Genomic DNA, 20595 nt, shown 5'->3' with positions numbered 1-20595 from the left:
GCTTATACAATGTATATGTTAATATTTATCATTTCATAACATGTATTTTCTTTAGTACTATGACAGTATTCTGATGTACTTTGTAACCTTCCCAAAGAAAATAGCATAATGATATATTATATTTATTTTCAATATTTTATTACCTGCTACCTGCTGCTTATATTACATATCATACTGCAGTCAACTTGAGGGTTGTGAAAAAACAATAAATTCCTTATTTCAAAACATCTTTTATGCATCAATAGCCTCTTATGCCTTGTTTACATGCACCCCTTTTACCCCATGGGTATTTTGCCCCTGGGGGTAAATTTACCCACAGGGGCAAAGGGCAAAATTGTGCCTGCGTTTACATGGTGGGGGGTATTGATATTTCTTGTCACTTCTCTATAACCATGGATAAATATAGACGTTTGTCCAAATCTAGAAAACGGAAGAGATTCGTCCAAACTCTGTGCGTGGGTTCATCACTAGAGAACGCCTTGTTTGGGAAAAGGAAATGAGTAGATATTGGTGGGAAGTAACTGTACCACGTTTTGATGAAACTCAGTGTAAGGAAAACGTCAGAATGTCAAGGGACATGTTCCAGCGGCTCTGTGAAAAGTTCCATCTTCACATTCACATTAGCAGTTACAATATACTACTTGGCCACAACAGTAGAATATCGCATTGTTGGTAATCTGTTTGGGATTCACAGGTCAACAGTTTGTTGTGTAGTACATGAAGTGTGTTATGCCACTTGTACACACGTGTTTCCAGATGTTGTGAAGTTTCCTATAGGCGAGGAGCTAAGGAAAGTCAAATCAGGGTTTCAGGACATATGGAAATTTCCTAACTGTGCTGGCGCCAGAAGCAACACATAGCCCGATCATTGTTCCGCAACAGTTTCACGCCGACTACGTGAACAGAAAAGGATGGTATTAGTGATCCTGCTCTCTGTATGTGATGACAAGTACTAGTTTACAAATGTGTGCATCAGGTGGCCAGGTAGAGTTCATGATTCCATTCTCTAGTTCAGGATTCAAAGCTTCAGCAGATGGTGTCCCATGTTACCACAGTCCCCAGAGTGGAAGAAAAGAGTGGGTACTGCTAACAATGATGGTGACATGCCTGTCGTCATCATTGCAAATCCGGCCATTCATATGTCTCACTAACTTTTAACACCGTACAGCAACGGAGGAACCCAATCAGATGAGAAGTCATACTTCAACTTCCGCTTCAGCAGTGCCCGGATGGTCATTGAATATTCATTTGGACCCTTCTAAGGAAGATGTAGGCGCATAACATGTGTGAATCAGACCACATGTTCAACCCTGACTGGCTGGATGAGGTTGATGAGGTACATGATGGCGACCAAGGACCACAAGGTCAAGTTGATACCACTGGACAAGAATGTTGGAGATTGGATGGATGATGGATTGGCATATGGTTGATGATGTTGGGTTCATGATGAACTGTAGCATACGCAAGTGGTGTTCTCTGTCAGAAACTTTCTGTCTTTCTCCTTCTTTCCTAAGTGCAAACTCTCTATTTTCTTTCTCTCGTCATTTTTCTCATTTCCAGCTCAATTTGTTTCTTTTCCAACTCAATCTGCCTTGCTTCAATATCTTCATTAGGTTTAGCAAACTAATCCATGACAGTTTTCAAAGTTGTTTGCAGTTTGGGTTTTCTTTGTTTTCCTTTGTGTTTCTTTTCGTATGATCATTTTGTTGGCCATTTTTAACATATGCATAATCTCCTGGCTCAGCAAGTTCGACATCATCAGCAATGTTGTCGGTAACATGATCATCAGTAACTTCAAGATCAGATATGTCTGTATCTGATGCAACTGACTGCTGGAGACTTTGAATGACCTTTCCAGGTGATGTCGCAGGTCTTGTATCCAAAATTTCATTTAGCTGTTCATAAAATGTGCAGAGTTTTCGGGGCTGTCCACTCCTCTTAAGTTAGAGCGTCTGCCCGGAGAGCGGAAGGTCGGGAGTTCGATCCCCAACCTTGTCATACCAAAAGACGTTAAAATATGGTACTTGTTGGTCCCTGCCTGGCGCTCGGCATTAATGGGTACAACAAGAACTGGTCGGCTCGGAGTCAGCATAATGTGTCTGAGTGGGGTGTTCATGCTTCACTGCGGCATGGTATCTCAGTGGGCTAGCACTATAAAACCAGCTTCAGTCTGGACTAGTACAAGCAGCCGCACATACACATACACACGCATGCACGTCGTCATATGAGCGAAATATTCTCAAGCACGACATTAAACCCAATTTCACCTCACCTTACTTCTCTTAAGTGATTCCCTACACTGTCTCTATGATTTTTAAGTGTTTTCGTTCGTTCTGTGCATTGTATAGCCCGTTTTCTCAAAGCCAAGTTCATGCATTACTTTGTTCACCTTTGAATAAACAGCTGTATCAGCTTTTGAGGGGCTGTCCACAAGGGATTGGATGGGAATGTCTCTGCAGATACTCAACAGACCCTTTGTCTCATCATCTGTCCAGGCTTAACCACATTGTAAACGCTTGTTTATCGGAGGCATGTTGTTTCCAGTGTAGAGCTACAAATTAATGACAGGGTGGGTAGTGCATACACACCAACATGTCTAGATTTGCTGGAAAACCATTCCATTATAAGAAAGGGTGGAAGGGTCTACAAATGTACCCTTGGTTGGATTTAGCTTGATAGACCGTTTACATGACACTTTTACCCCCCAAGGGGTAAAATACCCCCGGGGGTAACTGAATTTGCTCCACCTCTTGACCAGGGGCAGAATACCCCCTTGGGGGTATAATTTACCCCCCTGTTAGACCCGTTTATACGACAAAATTTGCCTCTCGGGGGTATTAATACCCCATGGGGTATTTTACCCGGGGGGCAAAGGGGTGCATGTAAACAAGGCTTAAAAAGTGCAAGGATTTTTCTGGGATTTTTTTGCTATACTATTCACGTTGTGATTGGGATATTTCATAACACAGCAAACTCTTATGTAATTAGTATGAAATACCCTTATCAAATTATGTGTACTGTATATTGCATTAATCTGCAGTAACCATGGTAACAGGCAGACTTTTGGTTGAAAAAGAGGTAATATTTTCCATGGCTCTTAGTGAGTGAGTGAGTATGGTTTTACGCCGCTTTTAGCAATATTCCAGCAATATCACGGCGGGGACCCCAGAAATGGGCTTCACACATTGCACCCATGTGGGGAATCGAACCCGGGTCTTCAGCGTGTCGAGCGGACGCTTTAACCATTAGGCTACCCCACCGCCCCTCCATGGCTCATAACTAGAATGGAGATACATCACACTCTGACATTCCTCCAGATCATATTCTAGTCTGCGGTTGATTGGTCTCCATGTCGTCAATCAGTGCACAGATAGGTAGAAGACAGAAAGCAAAATGAATAAAAATCTGACATTCTTCTTATTACATGAGACCTAAAATTACAAGATTGCTGGTCTTCTTTTGGTTGAAGTGTAATGTGAGATTAGAGGAAATAGCTAGCTCCCCTTATGTACAAAAGAAAAAGCCTATACAATTCTGCAACACATTGATCAAACTGATCTTGAAAAAAGTTTTCTGGATTCGTAGTTGCAACAGGTGAACCACTTGTCAAAGGTGCCACAAATCACCGTGCACAAGAACATCCCTCATTTTCTGGAATTTTCCTAGGATTTTCTGATATTTTCCTTGATTAGCCAGCTTCATGTATTTGTTCCTGGCTTTATGAAAATGGCAAATCTCTGAGACCTGCATCAGTTAGGCCTTTCTTCCCACATCAAGCTATCAAACAGTGTAACTCAGAGATGCCAACCCCAAAGTGTTGAAAATAGTAGTTTCCAGGATCAAAATTAGTAGTTTGACCATAAAATTACCGGTAGTAGTCAACTAAATTCTTAAAATCATCATGGATTCTGATAAAGATAATAATATGACACTAATGAAGAGTGAAGCTTTCATTTGACATACCTCCAACAGCAGATTTCCAAATTATCAGCATTATATATCTTCTTGTCGTCTCTTTTTGACGAAAATGTATTTAATCAACGAAAATATATATTTCTGTCTAGATATCCAAATTTTAATAATTGTCTTCAAAGTTTCATAGAATTTCTAGTGCAATCATATTGGCATGGTTTGAGGCTAAAATTCGTAGGGACAACGATAAAATCGCAGAGGTCGGCATCTCGGGTAACTCTTCAAAGCCGCTTTATGCTGTGCATGATGTTGAACATCTCTGTCAGCAATACTCCAGTCACATATCACTGGTCTGTGAAAACTCTCTCACTCAGCATGGCTGGAGCACTTTAACATTATTTATTGTCACACAAAGATGATGAGAATAAAACAGAACTAGAGTTATTTCAAAGAATTTTATTCTATGATGCTTTGTATGCAACAATGTATGACATAACAAAAGGATCTTTCGTCCTGGTAGAAGCCAAGCAGACATTGGGCATAGATCCCTCCTCTAACCTCACAGACACACCACCCATTTTTACAGTTCCTTCATTTACACAAACCAGAAACAATGGCTGACAGTTATTGTGTAGTTTTAGTGTTTCCTGTAAAGGGAACATGTTATGGAATGATAAACAAATACACTATTAATATAGACTAGTCAATACATAAGTAAATATTTCTCTTTCATGAATTTTCGAAAATAAATTGTGGAAAAAGTAAAAGGCAAATAATTCCTTGTCTTTCCCAGACGTAAAATTTATCACACAGAACAACGAACAAAATCCAGCCTGACATAAACACACTGCAACAAAATGGTAAAAGGACCTGTTTTGATTAAGTATTAGTATCATCAGTGTCTTATAAATTTAAAAAAGCACAATATGGTAATTTAAAAATGACAAAGAAAAAATGTTTGGGGGAAAAAACAATCTAACATAACTTTCCTAATTCAACTCTTAAGTGGTTATCCTTTGATATGAACATTCCAAGACATTATCGATGTAGAAAGCATCACTACCTTTCCAAATCATGTTTTTATTTTGTGCAGTACACCTACACTGAAACACTTTTCATGTCCTAAAGTATGCAAGATTCAGATTGTAATGCTGTAGGACTGAAGACAACACAATATCTTCTCTACTGGACACCTGGGCCTCAATTAGTTTAGTAAAAAGCTTTAAATCCATGCCTAATGGACGCAGATATCTATTCGGTGATATGCGGCATTGGCCACTCACTTCTTTACAGAATTCCATTTTTCCAATATTAGAATGGGTGCATTTGTAGGAAACGGATATGATTCAGAAGGGAGTTAATTATTATCTGCTATAAGTTAATGTGAATAAGGTTATTAATTTCATCAAATGACACCCCTGCCCTTTTTAGGACCTGGTTTTTACTTTTGTCACTGAGCGTATGACCAAGACCAGCAGAGTGTCTAATGGAGGAAATATGGTACTGCCTGACGAACATAAGCAATGTGAGCACAGCATGTACTGAAAAGACTCAAAACTGCATGACAGATTTACTATAGTAATATGAAAGAATGAAGTGATCTCTTCTTTTAATAAGAATATCCTTGTACATAACTTGTCAACACAGCATGGAGTAGCAGTTTTGTGGGCCATCTGTGACACAAACCATACACAATTGTCTTGCCAATATCAGTCTAACATAAGACAAATACTCCCTGTACTTGAAACAAGGATCAGAAGAGTTGTTTCGCTTAGTCAACATTCTCATTCAAATAAACTGGATTAAAAAAATTCCACACAACAAATGTGAAATATACCAAATGTCTAGCGTGAACTTATTAATTCTAAACTCTGTAACAAGAAAAATTCTATTCTAACAACAAAATTTTGATGTTTGATTGGAGCTTAAGGATTCTTGGTCTTAAGGATATCACAATATTTAATCACAGGACAATATTCAAATAGTCTTCAAGAATTCACAACCAGCAGAGAATGCTATGCTAATTTCTACTTCACGTGACCCTGATCCCCTTGGAGTGTCACGCCAGAATCTGAATGGTTGGTAGAGAGGCAGATCATAGTTATATACAACAGATCTGGGTTATTTGTCTCCCATGGTTCCATGTTTCTCGGAATTGTCATAAAATACACCGGGGCAAAGAGGATAATCTACTGGAGATTGTGGACTGGCTGAGGCACAGAGCCTATGTAAAACTACACCTACATCAACAACATAACACAAATATTTACAACAGACAAAACAACAACAGTTGCTACACACTGCATGTGCCAACATCAAACCAAGCTATTATGTGTAACAATAACCATGTACTATGTACTATGTTGGTATATAAGTGTAGAATGCCCTCCCTGCACCTTGATATATGAACCTGTGTATCCCCTAAATACACATGCACCATGGTATATCAACTTGTATGTTCCCTGTATAGTCTTGCAATATAAATTTGCATAGTATGCACATAGGGATTTCTTCCCAAAACCTATAATATACCTGGCATACTGTTTAATTATGCAACAAGTTAGCCCTGACATTTTCCAGATAATAAATCAGCTGAAATTTGTATCCACCAAGCTACCCTAGCCATCCCTCCCACCCCCAACGACCAGAAGTATGTAAAATATATACCGGTAACCCTATTTTCTACCAATATCAAAATACATAAATTATTTAGAATGATGTAATACAAACTTGGTGAAAGTGTATCTGATAACCCAGTATCTATTTTGTTTTGACCATGTTCTTCCTACATGAATTTTTGGCTCTAAAATCTGAAAATCATTTCCCTACCAAAATGTCTGGCCTTATTCAAACTAATTGTAAAAAAGGTAAAATTGTTCCTGTCTGAAAGTAGAATGGCAATGCTGTGATGTGATGTTTCCCTGCCATTGTGGGGCAACAGAGCCAACAGTATTTTGTTACATGGATCCATTTTTCAGGAAATATTTACAGAAGAGATTCCTCCTCATTATGACATAGTGACACTGCATGGAATATCTCGAATGTGGACAGAGAACAGTGGAATATTAGCAGTACAAGCCACCTGTCCTGGATCCGTTCCACACAACAATCATAGCGCTATGGATTGGCTTTGTAGAATGGAGCTATGGCCAGGGAGGGACAAGGGGAGGAACTCAATGGACAAGTTGCTTGCTTTGCACCTCTATTATATGGTATCTGCTTGCACTAACAGCACACAGTACAAAAATAAATCTTTGGTTTCATTCCAGTGGGTGGTTCAGAAACTGAGTCAGCTGATGTATACACAGTAACTATTTTTACTGATGTTTATTGTGGAAGAACTGAGTTGGCCTCAATATCTACCCCGTTTGGTGTTCCCTGTGGAAATACTGTCAATGTTAAAAAGTAACAGTTGCTAAAATCAGTTAAAAATCAACCAAAAATTATGTTCACAATGTACACAAACATTAACAATTTTTTAACTCATGAAAACACCCAGCAGAAACTAGCAAATAACAGTATATGCAGTTTACAAAAGGAATTAAAATATATCTTACAATCTGCTAGCCAATGAGTTCATGCAGTGTCTTACTGTCACACGGGGCCTGATTGATACACACTGACACACATGGTATGACTTGTGTGAAGTCTTATGGACACGCATAGTATGACTTCCATGTTCTGTCTGAAACCAACAGGTTGACTATCACACTTGGTCTGACTCATGCACATTCTGCTGCCTAACACACATTTGCTGGTTGACACAAGTGGTTTCATCCAGACACATGTTGTGCCTGACACATTTGGTCTGGCAAACAACACACATGGCCTAACAGACACTTGATACAGATGGTCTGACACACACGGTCTAACATACACAGCCTGACACACACGGTCTCATCTGGTACACATGGTCTCACACATGATTTGATACACAAGATCACACACATGATTTGATACACAAGGTCACACACATATCTGACTCACAAGCTACAGGAGCACTATATCCAAGAACACTTACATACAACCTACTTGTAGTGTCTTTTTAAAGCATCTCACATTTGTCATTCACACATAAATTAGAAATAAAAATAGTCCAGTATTATTTAGAAAACAATATCACTTTGGCCCTTCAGTTAGTAAGTGTCATCTTGATACATACTGACAGCACTTTTAGTGGTACCAGTAAGATCATAAACTTTGGTTTGGAAAACAACATATAAATCATAACACATACAGGCAGTGTGGAAGTACCTTGTGAAGGAGCGACTTTCCTCCACACTGCACTTATTAACAGTTTAAAAGCAACTATTTTATGTCATCAATGATTGTATAACTCAGTGTTTGGAAAGAGACAAATATTCTTTGCAACATCTAGTAAAATCACACAATTTAATGGTGCCGGTAACTGTTGGTAAAGTGACAGTAGCACTATACATGTATATCGTTGTATATGTTGTGTGGAATGCAGCACTAATAAAATTACAAGTCATGTCACAAAACAAAATATAGAAGTTACCGTCAGTATAGCCTGAACCTTCCAATGTGAAGGTCAAACTGCACCACACCATGGAAATCAATCAGTAACTACTCCTCCTTTTCTTCGTGCCATCTGGTTCATTTTGCGTCACTCATCTGACCTACTTATTCTTGATCCATCACAAAGTAAAATATCTTTGGCAAATTTTCATTAAGATTGGTTTTGCAATCATGCACACTGATCTGTGAGCGCCTAGTGCAAGAACAGATATCTACACACATGCACTAGATACATCTCACACAACTAAAACCACCCATCTCAAGACTTCTTCAAACCCATCAGATATTCCGCTACACCAAGATAGTAAACGGTCTGTGCAATCCCAAACAGAGGCTCAATCACCAAAATACGGCATGCGGCTCCCTTGAAGAAAGCTTTGGGTCCCTCATTCGACATCACTTTCCTGAAGCCAAAATATATGTCATGAGATTGTGTATTTTGAGCAATGTATACATAGTTTAACATGTTGGTCACAACAAAGCAGGATGTTCATCAAATATTACAGGCAAGGGTGTCACAATCTTGTCAAAATGAGATTCAATGAAAAGAGTACTTTGTATCATAGAAGTGGGTGCCCTTTCCTATCCCAGAACGAAAATAGGTAAGGTGGATAAGAGAGCTCCTGTATGTCACAGGAACCAGACAAGATCTGGACCCACCAGTAAAGAGGAATCTCACTTACAATCAATCTTAGCCTCCTACAATCAGCACTACAATCACCATACAACTGTCCTTCTCCACTTGTACAAACCAATGTTAGTCTGATTGTAAGACATGGATTTAAGAACAGACTTAACATAAATCAGCTTACTTGTGTGAAACAGATCCCGACTTGAACACCATTTTGCGAAGTTTATTCACATCTACAACGATCTTAGCTACTCACGATTTGTCCGGACAAATTGAAAGTTTCTACTGTAGCTATCAGTGACTTGAGACTACGATTGCTTTGTACAAGTGGATGGTGATGATAACCAAAGCCTAAAATCGTGATCTTAAGGATTGACATTAATTATAGCCTAAAGATTGTTTTGTGCAAGTGGGGCTTGAACTCTGCCAAATAATACATGCAGCAAAACATACCTTTGTATGGACAGAATGCAGTTAAGGATCCTGAAAGTGCTCTGATTTGTAAGTCAGGAGTCAGGAGTCTTTGTCATAACCCTAATGTCAAAGGTACCAATTTTTGGGGTCCCTCAATTAAAAACCTACAGAAGACCTCAAAGATCATAGGGCCCCCCTTAGTTTTAAATACTGATTTCTTTTTAGACTGTCTGCATGTGCACAACGAGTGACACACATACTAGAGTGTAACACATGCTCGAGCAATATGAGTAACTATACACATAGGCAACAATCTCAACAGGGGAGACAACTCACCTGAAACAATCAATGATCCCAGAGTATGATTGCTCCCCCTTGCCTTTGTGTAGAGTCTGTAGCCTTGTCTTCACAACTACAAGCAAATAGACAGCATCACAATAAAGCTATGATACAGTCATAGGTGAGGTGAGGTAAAATGGCATTTAAAAGATACCTTCAAGATAACTGAACTGTGTGTGCATGTGTGTACCTGCTTGTTCTAGTCCGGACTAATGTTAGATGTATTGTGCTAATGCTTCAGTTTAATATTATTATTATTATTATTATAGGATATTTATATAGCGCACATATCCACGCACTAGTGTATGCTCAAGGTGCTGGTATTTTTTCCCTCGATCATTGGATGTAAATCTCAACAGCACATCGCATTATCAATCTCAACTCCCTGGGGAGTATACAACTCTTGCAGCCACTAGGCGCACCGAGTTATTGTGGCTTTCTCATCCTAACGAGGTACCCATTCACAGCTGGGTGGACTGGGACACATAGTCACAGTACTTTGTCCATGTTCACTGCACGTTGCTGTACCCGCAACTAGGTGTTTGCACGTATTCATGTGGCCACCATCTTTTAACATTTTGGGGCTTGATGTGTCCAGGGACTGAGCCACTAATCTTCAATACAGGCACTCAACTAGACTACAGAGGTGGTCACTAAAGCCATACACTGTTGTATTTAATGACATTATCTTTATAGTAGTATTAACAAATCAGATTTCAGGTCATGACAGCATGAATCTTATCTGATTTACAGGCCACCCTGATATACACTGAAACATGTCTAGACAATACTCTTCTTACTGCAATCATTCAGATTACCAAATCATCGGTATGCAAAAGATCACCATTCTCATGAAAATCTGTCATATGCTTGAAATATATGCTTAGTGGGGTGTTAAACAACGCTACATGATATGTAGCAATATTGTATGTAATGCAATATTGCTGACTGTGGTGTTTTACATTTCCTCGCTTACTCACCATCGAAAGGATTGACAGACAGTGATGCCACACAACCAGCTGCACACCCAGACAGGAAGGACACGTAGAACACTGCCTCGTCGCTACCCTCCCGCCGCTTGCCCTTCACAACACAATCAGTCTCATTTAGTGGAGGTGACAACATGTCTCATACCTCTACTGCAAACTGACTACATGTATATAACAATATATTTAACTGATTAATATTACCTTCCACAGCTGATCACAAGGAATACAGTATGCCATGCTTCAACAGAATAACCCCCTACCATCCACTCACAACCTATCACTCACCAACAACAGAGAACCACACCTTGTCATGCACAACAACAGAGAAAAACACCTTGTCATGCACCACCGACAAGAAAACAAGATCACCCATCATGCACCAACAACAGAGTACAATCCAGTGATCAACAGCATGAGCATCGATCTGCGCAATTGGGAACTGATGACATGTGTCAACCAAGTCAGCGAGCCTGACCACCTGATCCCGTTAGTCGCCTCTTACGACAAGCATGGGTTACTGAAGATCAATATAACCTTCACGGGTCCCCACAAAGGATCTTGCACAGACATGAAACTGATCATCAACATCATTAAACACTGCTGGACTCCCATACCATACATCACAATATCCAGCACCCAAAAAACGTACAGAGAAGTATAACATTACTCCACTCATCTTAACCTCAAGCACCATTAATGGAACAAACACGAAAGTATAATTGTAAGCAGCAACAGTATCCAGCACAGTCTGATATTCTTACCAATGCATTGAGATGAGCAAACAGAGGAAAGTAGATGGCTGAGAAGGTGACATCTCTAAGGGCTGTGGCTCCACATCCTTGATACAGGCCAAAGATGCCTCGCTGTCGGAGCAAGTCCATGGCAATCTTCGTTGCAGAGAGTCGGGGAGCTGTGACTGGCTTGCCTGCTACAGCACCATTGGCAGTCAGATCTACCTTGGCTGGAATATGCAACAGTATGAAGTGGAGTTAAGTACACACATCAAATTTTGCTGTGCAGAGTTGTCTCCCTTACGCTTGCCATAAACCTACCATTGTCACTTCGAATCCTGGATTGCCCTGATAATTTTTGTAGATATGGCAGCACAAAAGTGCTCAAGCTATAAAATGATAATGTCTACCACCTGGATCACATCCTCACACATAAAGCTGACATGCAGGAAATACTACTGAAAATAAATACTGTTAAAACTAACACCACCTCACTCACTCACTCACTCACTAGGCTGGAACTAAATCAACAGGTCAACTGACTACACACTTACCAGAGCGGCCAGCATCCTGGAGCTGTATCTTGAGCAGCTCCATGGGTGTTGTGACAATTATCTGACACATCCCAGCCCCTCCTCCTGCCAGCAGCTCCCGACTGAGGGGAAGTGTCCCTCTGCAACACAAGGCAACACTGAACAAACAGGGAATTACGGATCATATTTCCCTCATTAGTCAATGATATCAGCCTTATCAGGTAATGGTATCAACCGTATAAGTTAATGGTACTTGCTTCTTGAAGTAATGTCATCATCTTGGTAATGTTACTCGTCACGCCGAAGACCCGGGTTTGATTCCCCACATGGGTACAATGTGTGAAGCCCATTTCTGGTGTTCCCCACCATGATATTGCTGGAATATTGCTAAAAGTGGCATAAAACCATACTCTCTCACTCACTTGGTAATATTATCAGCCTCCTTTGTTCTTGCTATCTGCCTTTTGTGTTAGTACTATCTGATTCATTATTTATTGTTATCAGCCTCCTATGTTCATGAAACAAGCATGGCAACAGTGGCAATATCCACAATATGGTTCAATTAATAGCCTCAGTGTATGATATTAGTACCTTCATATATTGGCTAGAAACGTCATGATATGACATCACTGAATGATACCTGTTGTTTCTCTAGTAGGGGAATCTTGCGAGACTATGCCACTGTGTCTTGTGACATCCTACTGTCCCTGTGATTCACTAAACTGCTTCTCTATAGTAATGAAAAACATTAACATTGCAAGAACAGATTGTCCAAGATATTTCATTTTTTTTCAAGTTTCAATTATCAATCTATTTTACTAGTAATTTGTGATTTTAGCACTTGTTTACTAGCCTGTCGTTACTCACTTATCTGTGCGCAGGTTGTGTCGGAAAAAGTCATTGCCAACCAGCTTGATTGCCTTCTCAGGGGTGATGAGCAGCAGGTTCACTCCTGAGCCTGTAATACACAGTATCTATAAAACCTTGACCTTCAATGAGCATTTATCAGCAGGTCAAACAAATTTGATATCCATGTTTTACCCCAAATATACCTAAAGGTGAAAAGACAAAAACATAAAGACTTGTATTTTGCCAATCATCACATTTTGTTCAGCTCTTAGCAATATGAAAATAGTGTTGCAACATGTTAGCATAGTTAGATTAAGTATTGCCTGGTTTGTCAGGGCCTGCTGTGCATCAGCATCAACTACATCAGGACCATACATCCAGGGTAGTACAATTATTTCCCCAAACAAAACCTTCTTTAATGCTATTTATCTTTAACAAGCTGAGATTTTACTAAACACGACTTTTCAATAGGAAAGCCTGTTATACAATAAACAAAAAGTTGCCATCCATCTACTCGTCTTATATATTCACCAACTTCTAAATGCCTCTCAAGAATCTTTCCAAAAGGACATTTCAATAATAGGACATTATTCTATATAATTACCTAATTTTATAGAAATCTTTATGATACTCAGGAATATCTCCACAATAATGAACCATCTAACACCCTGAATCATAATGACATATTTATAACGCGATGTTTTGGGTTTTCAAAGTGATAGACATAGTCAAAAGAATTCATCCCGTTATATTATTGTGCATGTTTGAACTTGTTCACGGGGAAACGTGTGCACAGCTGATTGCTATTTCCGGCTTTGTGTTCGAGACAAATACGCACGGTAATCTTAATTAATTTATAGAGCAAAAACTGTAACTAAAATTACACAATGCTAGGATATATTTCTTTGGGTTAAATAACGGTATTCTGTATTATATTTTACTGATGACTGCGTCAGAATTCGTCCCGTTATATTATTGTGCATGTTTGAACTTGTTCGCCAGGAAACGTGTGCACAGCTGATTGCTATTTCCGGCTTTGTGTTCGAGACAAATACGCACGGTAATCTTAATTAATTTATAGAGCAAAAACTGTAACTAAAATTACACAATGCTAGGATATATTTCTTTGGGTTAAATAACGGTATTCTGTATTATATTTTACTGATGACTGCGTCCAGAATTAGATCCCGTTATATTATTGTGCATGTTTGAACTTGTTCGCTGGGAAGCGCGTGCACAGCTGATTGCTATTTCGGTTTTGTGTATGCGAGACAAATACGCACGGTAATCTTAATCCCTGCAAATAAAACAATGCCCAGCAAAAACAACTTATAACTTAAATGGTAATTAATCTTGTCTAGTGATGTTTAATTGCAAATTTGACGTCTCTACTGACAAAGTCGTCTTCTGTTGTTTGTTCACGCGAAGTGATACGATGTTGTTTTCTTACCCCTGGAAAAAAGTTTGACGAAAGTGTAACTCATGGATAAGACGACCCCCTTCTACAGACTGCTTTTTTTGGTCCTCAAAATTCGGCTTATAGACGGTCATATACGGTAGTATACGTACACGCCCAAACACATATATTACTGAAGACATGTTAAAGAACATCATCATCATCATCATCAACTAAGAACTTATATAGCGCAAGAATCCAGTCAGTATAACTGCTCAAAAGCGCACCCAATTCATTCATATTACTATAGTTAATCTGTCACCTCCTTTTTCCATTAACATACTTCAAAATTTGGTACTATAATACCATCACTAAGCATCATCAAGTGAGTAATCAACACGCCCCTATCTCCATCAGCTGATTGCAGGACCATACAAAACAGCCTTGTACTTCCAGAAAATACTCACCCCTGTACATTCCAAAGAAACCTTCATTGCGGAATGTCTTCACCCCACAGTCAACGCTGGAAAGACGTGTAATACTGTTACCATGGTAATCAGGAACACAAGATCCCACTTCATTTGTGTAAATTATATGATATTATTTAAAAAATATAACAGCAACATATAAATCAAAAACAGTTGCCGGAAAGATAATTGAAAAATGATATAAAGATTCTCTTTCTAAATCATAAAGAATTATAAATGATATCCTGAAAATTTCTTACTTCTTATCATGCATGTCATCAAAACATTTTGAAGGGTTTTTTAAAATGAATTGATATGTTTTCACATTTACGAAAACAACATTCAGACATTTACTATAATGCCATTCTACCAATTCAACCCATAATTGCAATATATAGTAATCAAAACAAATTTTACAGCAATACCACACACCTGTCCCCTATGACCCATTCTTCATTTTAACTGATAAACCAACAATTGGCTATTTCCTTTAACATACCTAGGTACATAAAAACACAAATATATTTTCATATACTCTCTTATCAGTTTAAGGTTATAAAAAAAAGACAACATTTGTCAACATTTTATCAATAGAACAACTATTTCGATAAACTTGTCTTACCCAGTCACGTGAGCACTTATTGATTAATATCCTTCAACAACATACCAAATAATGAGAAAAGCGCTTTGTATTAGTTCAATTCAATAACTGTTAACAATTTCGTCATATCACAAGTAATTGCTGTACCTAGTCGGTCTGATCAGATTTCTATAGCTGTGACAATATGTCACATGTGCTATCACTGTGGGCATGTTTGAATGATGACAACCAGATGCTACCTCTCATCAACATGGCTCCCCAGACATGTACGTTCACAGATGTAGTGGGGGGAAACAGACAGGTGTCCTTGTCAGTCAGGTCAATACAGGCATTGTCATATTTCATGGGAGGGCGCAAGAGTAGTTCTTTTGTGAAATGGCTGATTCGTACAGGCCGTTATTGTTAATCCAGGCTCCAACAGTGGTGGAGGCTACATGTTCAGGCTCCAACAGTGGTGGAGGCTACATGTCCAGGCTCCAACAGTGGTGGAGGGTACATGTTCAGGCTCCAACAGTGGTGGAGGCTATATGTCCAGGCTCCAACAGTGGTGGAGGCTACATGTTCAGGCTCCAACAGTGGTGGAGGCTACATGTTCAGGCTCCAACAGTGGTGGAGGCTACATGTTCAGGCTCCAACAGTGGTGGAGGCTACATGTTCAGGCTCCAACAGTGGTGGAGGCTACATGTTCAGGCTCCAACAGTGGTGGAGGGTACATGTTCAGGCTCCAACAGTGGTGGAGGGTACATGTACATGTTCAGGCTCCAACAGTGGTGGAGGCTACATGTTCAGGCTCCAACAGTGGTGGAGGCTACATGTTCAGGCTCCAACAGTGGTGGAGGGCTAACAGTGGTGGAGGCTCCAACAGGCTGGTGGAGGCTAGGCTGTTCAGGCTCCAACAGTGGTGGAGGGTACATGTTCAGGCTCCAACAGTGGTGGAGGCTACATGTTCAGGCTCCAACAGTGGTGGAGGCTACATGTTCAGGCTCCAACAGTGGTGGAGGCTACATGTTCAGGCTCCAACAGTGGTGGAGGCTACATGTTCAGGCTCCAACAGTGGTGGAGGCTACATGTTCAGGCTCCAACAGTGGTGGAGGCTACATGTTCAGGCTCCAACAGTGGTGGAGGCTACATGTTCCAGGCTCCAACAGTGGTGGAGGCTACATGTTCAGGCTCCAACAGTGGTGGAGGCTACATGTTCAGGCTCCAACAGTGGTGGAGGGAACATCTCAGGCTCCAACAGTGGTGGAGGCTGGCACTCCAGTGGTGGAGGCTACATGTTCAGGCTCCAACAGTGGTGGAGGCTACATGTTCAGGCTCCAACAGTGGTGGAGGTTACATCTCCAGGCTCCGACAGTGGTGGAGGCTACATGTTCAGGCTCCAACAGTGGTTGAGGCTACATGTTCAGGCTCCAACAGTGGTGGAGGATACATGTTCAGGCTCCAACAGTGGTGGAGGCTCCATCAATGCAACATGTTACATGTACAGACTACATCAATGCAATGTTACATGTACAGGCTACATCAATGCAATGTTACATGTACAGGTCACATCAATGCAACATGTTACATGTACAGGCTAAATCAATGCAAGTTGTTACATGTACAGGCTACATCAATGCAATGTTACACGTACAGGCTACATCAATGCAATGTTACATGTACAGGTTACATCAATGCAACATGTTACATGTACAGGCTACACCAATGCAAGATGTTACATGTACAGGCTACATCAATGCAACATGTTACATGTACAGGTTACATCAATGCAATGTTACATGTACAGGCTACATCAATGCAACATGTTACATGTACAGGCTACATCAATGCAACATGTTACATGTACAGGCTACATCAATGCAACATGTTACATGTACAGGCTACATCAATGTTACATGCACAGGCTACATCAATGCAATGTTACATGCAGGCTACATCAATGGCATACATCTACATCAATGCAAAATGTTACATGTATGGCTACATCAATGCAAGATGTTACATGTACATTACATCAAAATGTTACATGTACAGGCTCATACATCATGTTACATGTACAGGCTACATCAATGCAATGTTACATGTATAGGCTACATCAATGCAATGTTACATGCACAGGCTTACATAAATGCAAAATGTTACATGCACAGGCTACATCAATGCAACATGTTACATGTATAGGCTACATCAATGCAACATGTTACATGCAGAGGCTACATCAATGCAATGTTACATGTACAGGCTACATCAATGCAATGTTACATGCACAGGCTACATAAATGCAAAATGTTACATGCAGAGGCTACATCAATGCAAGATGTTACATGTACAGGCTACATCAATGCAACATGTTACATGCACAGGTTACAATGCAACATGCTAGGCATCAATGCAATGTTACATGTACAGGCTACATCAATGCAACACGTACATGTAGAGCCTACATCAATGCAACATGTTACATGTATAGGCTACATCATGCAACATGTTACATGCATAGGCTACATCAATGCAACATGTTACATGTACAGGCTACATAATGCAACATGTTACATGCACAGGCTACATCAATGCACATGTATAGGCTACATCAATGCAATGTTACATGTATAGGCTACATCAATGGAACATGTTACATGTATAGGCTACATCAATGCAAGATGTTACACGTACAGGCTACATCAATGATGCTAGAAGTTTAGGTTCTACGAAAGCTTGACTTACAGGTTTTTATAAAGCAGCTCTCCATTAGGCCCAGGTTGCTGGTTCTGCAGCCGAGTCTTGACGAGGTCGATGGGGAACACACATGTCACTCCTACAATACCCGCAATGCTGCCATTGATCACCTTGGGGACAAGGCTGGAAATGAAGAGGAAGAAGGTGGAGTATTTCACTGACATAAAAACACAACTGTTTTTTACTCTAAACCTGTATTTTAATTGCTTTGTGTCTAAACAAGTGCCACTAATACGGCAATGTCCCCCGTTGCTAAAGAAGAATGAAATATTTATAACATATTTACTACTTTTTATTTTATGGTCACATACAAGAAATGACTGCTGTCTGCATAATCACCCAATGTAGGCGGTCAACATAATTGAAGACATTGGGTACAACAGTTCATGTGATACCGCGTTATCAAGAGTTTGAAAAGTGGTCAAAGTGTTGTGGTGACCTTGAAAATAAGGTCAAGGGCACCAAAATCAACTGGAGTCTGCATAATCCACCAATGTAGTCTGTCACCAAATTTGAAGACATTGGGTACAACAGTTCATGAGATATCGTGTTAACAAGAATCAGGACATGCGTACGCTGCTGAATACATATTAAAAAGATTTTCATAAAATGTGACAGGTGCCATCATTACACATATACAAAGAACTCAAATATGGTTTTATCAAATAATGTCTATTGATGCTGTAGTGAACCTTTACACAAAGACTTCTTTAAGTATTATAACCGAACATTGAATATTTAGCACAAGTGACCCCATTTACAGTCTGTGAGACGTACGGTAGTTCATTCGACAGCAATGGATAATGGATGGACAGTACCTAGGACTGTTAACACATACTCACAACACGACAAAAGGGAAGGTGAGCAAACATGTGTTCTTCTGCTAAAACATGTAAAACAAAATTGAATTATGGAAATTATAATGACTATATATTCTCTTGCAGGAATACTTTCAAAGTCAGATTCACAATGTATATATTTTGCTTTTCATAAGCACTCACCTAAACTTTGAATCCATTCAAGTTCCTCGTCAGATCAAGTTGCTAGTAGAACAGTGATTCTTTGCCCCCTGGTACACTTAGTTTCTGGAAATTTATTTCTGAAATAAAATCACATTACTGTGAGTGTATGAAATGCACAACAATCACGAATATAACTATATTTCTTGCTAATATATCTTCTGTGAAAATGTCAAATAGAATGCTTGTATGCACACTGTAAGTCATCAGATTTATGAAACCAGCACACATCAGGTGTACATTGTCTGTTAACAGTTACAAAAACATATAAATATATGTCTGCAATACGTCTGCTTTGTTGGGTGTGGATGAATTAGCTCAGGGTTGATAATTTAACCCAATAGAATCCTTTGCCTGCTATTTATACAAGGAACATAGCATTGCTAAATAGCATTGCTAAACACAGCAATGTATTGTCCATACTGTGAAGCTGCCTGTAGCATGTAACAACACAAAGCTAATGTAGTATCTCTGACATGTTTCACATACATTTACCTGCACCTACCTGCCAATGGAACAAAACCATTCTACATAGTAACAGTAGAATCTCTGACACCTTTCAATTTACTGACAGTATCTCTGACACTTTACATAGTTTCAGTAGAATCTGACACCTTTACTGACAGGTAACTGAAGTACTGAAATGTTGTCCATGGAACAAAACACATTCTACATAGTTTCACACCTACCACAGTGCCAATGGAACAAAGTACACATTCCTGTACATGGAGTTTCTACAGTAGAATCTCTGACACCTTTCACTGACAGGTAACTGAAGTACTGACACCTACCTGTGTCCATGGAACAAAATACATACATTTTCAGTAGAATCTCTGACACCTTTCACTGACAGGTAGAATCTCTGTCCATGGAACAAAACACATTCTACATAGTTTCAGTAGAATCTCTGACACCTTTCACTGACAGGTAACTGAAGTACTTACACCTATCTGTGTCCATGGAACAAAACACATTCTACATAGTTTCAGTAGAATCTCTGACACCTTTCACTGACAGGTAATGAAGCTGAGTAGTCAAGCGACATTCCACGATTGCATTGTGGGAATGTAAACATTGCGAACGTTACCGTGTCGCTGAAAACTTGTGAGTCGTAAAACATAAACGTACTGTTTCCACCAGTGACTGCAAACCAAGAAATTGGATGCAACGGAGTAGTTTACTGTAGGAGGCCGTACGAGGCGATGACAACTGACATGCATCGTGATGTCGCCTACATTGTGATGTAATGTAAAATGGTTCGATTATGAGGGGGCACACTAGAATGGCGCAGTCACGGGATTACGTCATTCAATTGTTACGTCATCAAAAAACTATACCTTTGTTGTCTGATAGTGTATTTTTTTTCGATTGTTCTAACCGCTAGGCATCTTAGAAATTAATTTAATATTTTAATATGGCTAATATTTTGCTATTCATCA

At 39.6% G+C, this 20595-nt stretch overlaps 1 protein-coding gene across 6 annotated transcripts in view; it reads right to left on the bottom strand.

The window, feature by feature from the left end:
• Window positions 1–4353: 4353 nt before the first annotated feature.
• Window positions 4354–20595, bottom strand: part of LOC124281741 (mitochondrial glutamate carrier 1-like) — a 46790-nt gene continuing 30548 nt past the window's right edge. For all 6 annotated transcript variants that reach the window (XM_046717712.1, XM_046717714.1, XM_046717716.1 and 3 more), the window contains 9 exons: window positions 19139–19236; window positions 18126–18260; window positions 14801–14856; window positions 12956–13046; window positions 12110–12228; window positions 11586–11785; window positions 10816–10918; window positions 9833–9908; window positions 4354–8855 (listed from right to left, as the gene is read on the bottom strand). In XM_046717712.1, the coding sequence (XP_046573668.1) occupies window positions 8711–8855; window positions 9833–9908; window positions 10816–10918; window positions 11586–11785; window positions 12110–12228; window positions 12956–13046; window positions 14801–14856; window positions 18126–18260; window positions 19139–19155 (942 nt within the window). In that variant the 5' untranslated portion in view covers window positions 19156–19236 and the 3' untranslated portion in view covers window positions 4354–8710. The remainder of the gene's footprint in view (window positions 8856–9832; window positions 9909–10815; window positions 10919–11585; window positions 11786–12109; window positions 12229–12955; window positions 13047–14800; window positions 14857–18125; window positions 18261–19138; window positions 19237–20595) is intronic.

Source organism: Haliotis rubra, unplaced genomic scaffold, assembly GCF_003918875.1.
Source record: "Haliotis rubra isolate DU_JTF1 unplaced genomic scaffold, ASM391887v1 Scf289, whole genome shotgun sequence".
NCBI classification, from domain to species: domain Eukaryota; kingdom Metazoa; phylum Mollusca; class Gastropoda; order Lepetellida; family Haliotidae; genus Haliotis; species Haliotis rubra.
The sequence above is the reverse complement of the archived record's forward strand: the minus strand, read 5'-3'. Positions and strand labels throughout refer to the sequence as shown.